Source organism: Aulonocara sp. 'chitande type north' Nkhata Bay, linkage group LG1, assembly GCF_057382095.1.
Source record: "Aulonocara sp. 'chitande type north' Nkhata Bay isolate Kocher_YH1m ecotype deep benthic linkage group LG1, A_spYH_male_GT1.1, whole genome shotgun sequence".
In the NCBI taxonomy this organism is placed as follows: Eukaryota; Metazoa; Chordata; class Actinopteri; order Cichliformes; family Cichlidae; genus Aulonocara; species Aulonocara sp. 'chitande type north' Nkhata Bay.
Window position 1 is genome coordinate 16,599,609 of NC_141344.1, and position 6,960 is coordinate 16,606,568.

A 6,960-nucleotide genomic window follows, 5' to 3' on the forward strand; every position below is an offset into this window, starting at 1 on the left:
GCCCATGGCATAGTCACTCCTTCTTAGGCAGATCATAAACTGTGTTACAGGGATTATTCAAACCCTTCCTGAGATGAGGAGGGAGATCCTCAGCATCCATCACAGAGGTCTATTGATGCCTAACTGGCATGTGAACTCCCAGTGACTGTGAAACAGCAATGAAAGAACAACCATGCCCACACATAAAAAATGATGTGTGTGTGTGTGTGTGTGTGTGTGTGTGTGTGTGTGTGTGTGTGTGTGTGTGTGTGTGTGTGTGTGTGTGTGTGTGTGTGTGTGTGTCACAAACACAGTGGAGTAACCATTGCTAGCATACTGACTTAAGCGTAATAGTCAAAAATGTAGTGGTTGGTTTGTACTACAATGTAGCAAAATATGGAAAGAAAACTAACAAATATGTAGTCATATATCGACAGTGGGTACTTTTAACTTAATCATGGATTTTCAGTGTCAGAAGCTACATCTCCTGGATGCATGGGTGTTTTGTTTTGTTTTTTAAATTACGTAAGTTCATTTTATACAGACCACAGTGACAGTCAGAGTCAACAAATCACGTAGAGACTGACTTACCATTTTACAACAGGCATGGGGAAGCCCTCAACAGTACAGAAGATTTTGACTGGAGTGTTTTCAAACACCATGTGGGATCTGAGTCGGACCAGGAACATTGGTCCCCTGATCATGGGCTCCTCACGCACATATTTGTCATCCAATTTTGTTCTTACCTAGACAGGCAAACAATAAGACCAGTATATGACAGATCATTTTAAAATCCATTGTACTATAAAGCATTAATATTAATAAAATCCACAGGACAGTTAAACAGCGAATATAGAAGTCTTGATTAAAACAGTTACAAGATTCTTACCACTTCCTGGATGCGGGTTTTTGTTTTGTGCTCATATCTTTCCTCCATCGCCTCAGAGCTAAAGACAATGACAGCAATAAGTCAGTTTCCTAAAACCATGATAAACCTGAGCCCTGTAAGCTGATAATTGAGCATCTAATATAAAATAAATAAAGATATCAGTTACTTTGAGATGTGGACCATCCCTGCCAAAAACCCTCTTACAGTAAGTAGCACTGGCTTCCCAGCTGTAATTTAAAAAATGCCTCATAGTATTTGGTCCATACTGTGGGACATGGTGCATGTTTCTACTCATAAATCAGTACTGACCTACCAAACATACATTGTACTTCCTGAAATGTGAGCATAAATATAGTGCTTTAATAATACTACTACAGAATGAAAGGTGTTAGCCTGAACTTATTTTATGCATGCTTCCCAGTCTATGTCCCTGAAACACAGGGAATAATTATAGGAATAATGCAGGACGGGGAAAGACAACTAAACATGACCTTAAACAGGAAGCTATAAACAGGCCATCAACATACACTCATCTGTGAATCTATGACCCCTCTGGCAGTGTGATCACGGCTGTCGGAGTCTTAAGAGTCACACTGTACAGAGGGCAAATTACAGATTATCACCTCACTGCTCGACACCTGCATTTTTTTTGTGTGTATTTTTTTTTTTAAACTTGCCTAGATCTTGATTAATCACACAGCCATTGCACAACTCTCACTTTTAGCAGCTTATTTGCCAAATATATAAGATCCTGGCTAAAGTCTGATGTAATATTATTTGTATATAACATTATGGATACGCCATAGCAGTGTTGTTCATTGCTGTTGTTTAAAAAAACAAAACAAAACCCTTCAGACAAAAAGTAATTCCACAACTGCCACCAGAAGTGCCCTTCAGCCCCTAAAGTCAAGGGGATCTTGAAAGCTGGCAGCAACAAACAACAGTTGGTACGGTGATCTGCCATCTGGGGCAGGAGCAGCAATGCAGCATTTTAAGTCAGGGAGATGAGTCTATCCTTGACCTTGACCGGGAGTGACTCTTAGTATTTGTGTCACACAGAGATTTGCCTTAAAATAGCTAAACATGCAAATTTTGTGGTGCACTTTAAAGGAGATTGGGTAAACATATGAGGAAGGAAAGGGAACATATTCATGCATCTCTTCTGTTTTTAGTGGTATAAATGCACCTGGAATGGCTGTTTTATCTAAAATAATATAATTTTGAGTATAAGTAGGGAATGGAAATAATAAATCTTTTTAAATAGTTTCAGTAAAGAATGAACAAAGCAACCAGAGTACCTGTTAGTACTCTTTTTTTGAGTCACACATACACACAAGCAGACATGAAAACAGAAATGGTAACTAATAATAAGAAAAATCACTAATTTAAGGACAGATTTTACAGTAGCAGCCTTTTTATTCATTTACACTATCAAACCTAATCAAATTTAGGAAACTCACCATAAAGTTAACAAGAAAATTACAATGAAAAATCTTCCTTACTCATAGGAGTTCCTTAATCAAGTATGAAATCTTTTCATAAAGCTTTTACTAACCACCTCAGAGTCTTTATGTTGGTTAGTCCGTCTGTTGCTTACATGGCTTCATTTGCAGGTTTAGTTGTACAAAACCTTACTACTGTTACACATCTAATATTAGTAATATTATTAGGACAATTTAAGTAACTTAAAACTATAAATAATACAGAGTCTCTTGGTACCTGCTATATTCTTTAACCACATACTGGCTCTGTTTGTGGTGGTATTCATGGTTGTAACTTCCACGTTTGATCCACGCTGACATGATGATGCCGTAGATATTGACCTGTTGGACCAGCACCACACATTACAAGATTGATGCATACAATCACAAAGACAAACACTGAACGATTCTTGAAGAGATGCTTGAAATTTTGAAAATAGTCATTTCCAATTACATTTCAGCATGATGTTTTTATTTACTCGACCCTAAAAGGAAAAAAAAAACACTCCTAAACTTTGGAAACTTGAAGTCTGCATTATTCCCCCGACATCCAAATTCATAAACATAGCTGACTGTCGGCTCCAGGACTGACAAGATGACACTATATTGATGGAACACACGGGCACAAATGTAAACAAAGGGCATGGACAAGTATGGATAAGAATAGCAACTGAAGCACAGCTGCAGCCAAGAGTGTGGTACCAGTTTGATAGCAGTAATGGCTTGTGTGTTTAACAATTGCCAATAAATATAATTTGAATAAATTAGACAAAAAGGAAGCCAGTTACTGTAACGTGACTAAGACAGCACGGCATTAATCCATTATTGATGATAGGGACGTAAAAACTGACACTAAAAACACAGAAAAAGAAAATGTTGCCATACAAACGTATCACTGACAGTTCAGCATCCTTAAATGTGTCATCAACTATGTGCATGCTGCTTACGGCTGTCTGGCTCCAGCTTATTTAAAACGTTCATTATTAAGAACATTTCAGGAAATGTCTCGTGTATAATCTGAAGTCCTTTTCATTTGTTGTGTGTTTCATATAAACAGAGTAGATGTGGACTTCAAGGCAAGAGAATACAGTAGCTTTGTCTTACATCATCCACACACACAGGGGAGTATAACTGCCTTGCATCACCTCATAGTCCTCAGGGACCAGAAATAAGGTCAGATGAAACGTGAAGCGATACTGCGGCCCAGCCTCCCTCCCTGAAGGCAACTGAGACGTGCTGCACCGGCAAAAACATTTCTACTTCCATGTCTTTGAAACACACTGCTAAGATTCAGTGTCACTGTATGCATCACTTCTATTGGCCCAAGGCAATCCTCCAAGTAGAAAGTCAGCCACAGTAAAAGAACAAAACAAAACCCTTGCCTCCAACCTCTATCCCCAGACAGCAAAAATAATCGTTCTCATTTGAATAATGAAGCACAATATTTTATTTATGTCCATCACTCGTATTTTGCCCTTTTACAGTCATTATATTTTCCCTGAAATGGGTAACCACAGTCTTACTGTAACTGTCTGACTATTTGGTATTAGCAAACATACTGTGGGTGTTACCTCACGTAACACCCAAACATCTCTATTGTAGCTGTAAAACTTTATAGATCTCAGTCAGAACAATGCAAGCCTTTGAATTTCTCCAGTCTGACCATAAACACTTCTACCTAGATGCAAAACTAGTGGTAGCAACAATACAGTAGCTCAACATTGGCTCAAGCGCTTGTACATTTTCTAACTTGAGGCGTAATCTTTGTTAGCGGATAAATGAGCTCAAGTATACATGAAACCAACACATTTAAAGTCCAAGCGTTGCACACCGACAGGCAGCCCTCTGTTGGTCACTCATTCACGCCAAATGAATCACCACATATCGCGAATGCAGTAATTAATATTCATAATAAAATGAAATTAATATATAGTATCACTCATCACATTGAGTATCATTAATAGCTCTGACTAAGGAGCAAGAAACATCTCTTGGCTGTGCCTCGGTCTGTTCTCTCTATGCCATCCCACTGATCCCACCAGCTATACTTGGATTTGAAACAAAGCTGCAGATCCAGAGGAGAGAGGAGCATAAAACTGAATTTAAAATTGATTTTCTTACCCCTTGAGATTCCCTTTGCAGCGACTTCGGCTGTCAAGCTGAATCCACAGGGAGTCAGCCTAAACCAAGTACAGGGCCAACAAAACCACCACCCGTCTTCAACTGTTCCCCACCTGCTTCTCCATGAGGCCTTAAAAGGAGACAGAGCTGCCTATATATAACCAGTATCCTTCAAGACTCATAATTACTGGAACCAGTAAACTATTTGAATAATAGAGTTTATTCATTACACTTTGTAATGGAAGCCAACCGATTTGTTTTTGGTATTCCAAATTAATGGTGCATGCTTAATAATGAGTTATTTAAGTATACGAGAGCACACAGACAATGCAGAGAATCTGACAACAGTGATGCTATGTTTTGGGAGGGGGGGCAATACCACACTTTCACCAGCAGCACTTTTAGCCCCACAGACTAGACAGCAGTATGGAGAGCTTTCAAGTAGCACTTAACTAATGAGTTTTACCATGCCACAATAACATGTTAATGAATAATAAAATGTGTCACTGTATGCATCATTATAGAGCTTTTAAAACATGCACACTCAAACTGAGGAAAACAGATTTAAATTCTGTGTTACAATGGCTGGATACGGTGGATCATGAGTTTATAGCTACATTTAAATTTAGCTGCATATTAGTTAATACTAGACCCTCTCTAAGGTCTTTCACCATTCTGTGCTGAGAAATGTCTTAAGACACTGTGCCACATGCTGAACTTTGGCCAGGGTCTATTTATAAAAATAGCTACAGTTACAGCTTGACTATTCCTGACACAGTGGAGGAGCTTTGAAACACATTTCACATCTGAGACAAAATCACATGAGAGGACAGCATAAGTCACATTTGGAAAAAGGGAAGACGGAGAGAGGGAGGCATGGCTGTGGTTTCACGTGGTGCTGATGACATAGACAGGAGAATGAATACGCCAAACAAAAGATGAGAGTACAAGAAAAGCTGATTTAGACAAACACCTAGTCAGTTTAAAATTGATGTGACTGGGGATTAATGCTTTCCGGAGAGATGCTGTTTTTAACAAGTTCTATTTGCAGGGGTCAAATTTTTCTATCAATCAGCAGCTCCTGAAATGAAGAAAAACTGACCTGTGCAACAAACAAATTTCATAATCCTTAATTTTAAACTCTTCATGAAAAAGATGAATTCCCAAAGACCAGTCCTTGCTTTTTTCATAATTATTACATATCACCATGTCAAGCAGACAGTCAATAATACCCTTTATCCTGACCTCTAATCTCTAAAGCCATGGTTCAGTATAAATAATAATAATAACTGTTTAAATATTCTGTGACTCATCTAGTTAAGTAGAATGGCTTAAGTATAGTCTAGAAATTACAGAAAAAAAGTGTGCGTGTCTGTGTCTATCTGTGTGGTGGTGCTGGGGGTAAAAACAAAACCATAAGCTTTTGTGGTAGGAAAAGAGCCCCCTGTTGGTTGTTTAGTACTATACTCTCCCTGATCATTTTGCTACATCATGGTTAACACTGAGGCTGAAAAACAGATTTTGAAAGCTAAAAACAGACAGTGCAGACATATGGAGTCTAATCAGGCTCTGTTTATGATGGAAAACACTTTTTAACAGCCAGCCTGAAAAGACAAGAGTGAAATAAATTAGAAATGTTCCTTCCATACCTTTAGTTTGACACACTGGCCAATAATGGGGCCTCATATTTATTATGGCTGGCCCATTCATTTAGATGCTAAGTGAAAAGTAACAGGAGAAGCGTACTGTATACAGTACATTTAACCTACTTTATGTTGAAGACAGTTTTGCCAATACTGACCAATTTCTGTTGAAAACATGCATTAATTGGTGCTGACAGAGTAAATCAGCTTTCTCGCGTGTTCACTCTGGGCTTTTTAATCCGCAGACTAGCTGTCACGCGCTTCCGTTTTCGTGTTCTGCATAGCTGGTGCCAACTTGTCAAAAAATCCCAAGCAGATGTCAATGTACAAAGTCGCAAATGACATGTGACGTAAACTCCCCGGTTTTTTTCTAAGCCTAGCATAAGCACGCATATTCAATCCACCAGGCTGTCAAGAAATATGTTTTAAAGAAAATAAAATGACTCAGATTGAATAATTCATTTTTGTGTTCTTGTTTTGATTTTTGTCTCAATAATATCCGTAAAACGTGTCTGTACAAACTCAAAATATGCCTATATTTCTTTTTCTTTCTTTCTGTTTTGTCTTCGCTTTAGCTCAGTGTCTGAATGATCAACCTCATGGTTAACACTGAGGCAGAAAAAGTTGTAATGCTAATGACTGTGTAATACTTTAGTACAGTGATTCTAATATGACGACGATATATTCAACATATTTTTGACTGGAGGATAGGGACGTCTGTACACTGTTGAATCAACGCACCACATTTGAAAATATCACCGGCAGACTCCGGAGAATAAATGAAGCCACCGGTTCTGCTGCGTGATGACGCATGAGCGGAGCATCGCTTCTGATTGGCTAAGTGAAC

The 6,960-nt window shown here is 38.5% G+C and overlaps 1 protein-coding gene across 1 annotated transcript in view; it reads right to left on the bottom strand.

Annotated features, from left to right (window-relative positions):
- Positions 1 to 4,593, bottom strand: part of myom2b (myomesin 2b) — a 29,214-nt gene extending 24,621 nt beyond the window's left edge. Inside the window, exons 1-4 of the mRNA XM_086285741.1 lie at positions 4,471 to 4,593; positions 2,588 to 2,691; positions 869 to 926; positions 571 to 725 (exon numbers count right to left, since the gene is read on the bottom strand). Coding sequence (XP_086141867.1) covers positions 571 to 725; positions 869 to 926; positions 2,588 to 2,670 — 296 coding nt within the window. The 5' untranslated portion in view covers positions 2,671 to 2,691; positions 4,471 to 4,593. The remainder of the gene's footprint in view (positions 1 to 570; positions 726 to 868; positions 927 to 2,587; positions 2,692 to 4,470) is intronic.
- Between the last annotated feature and the right edge of the window lie 2,367 nt (positions 4,594 to 6,960).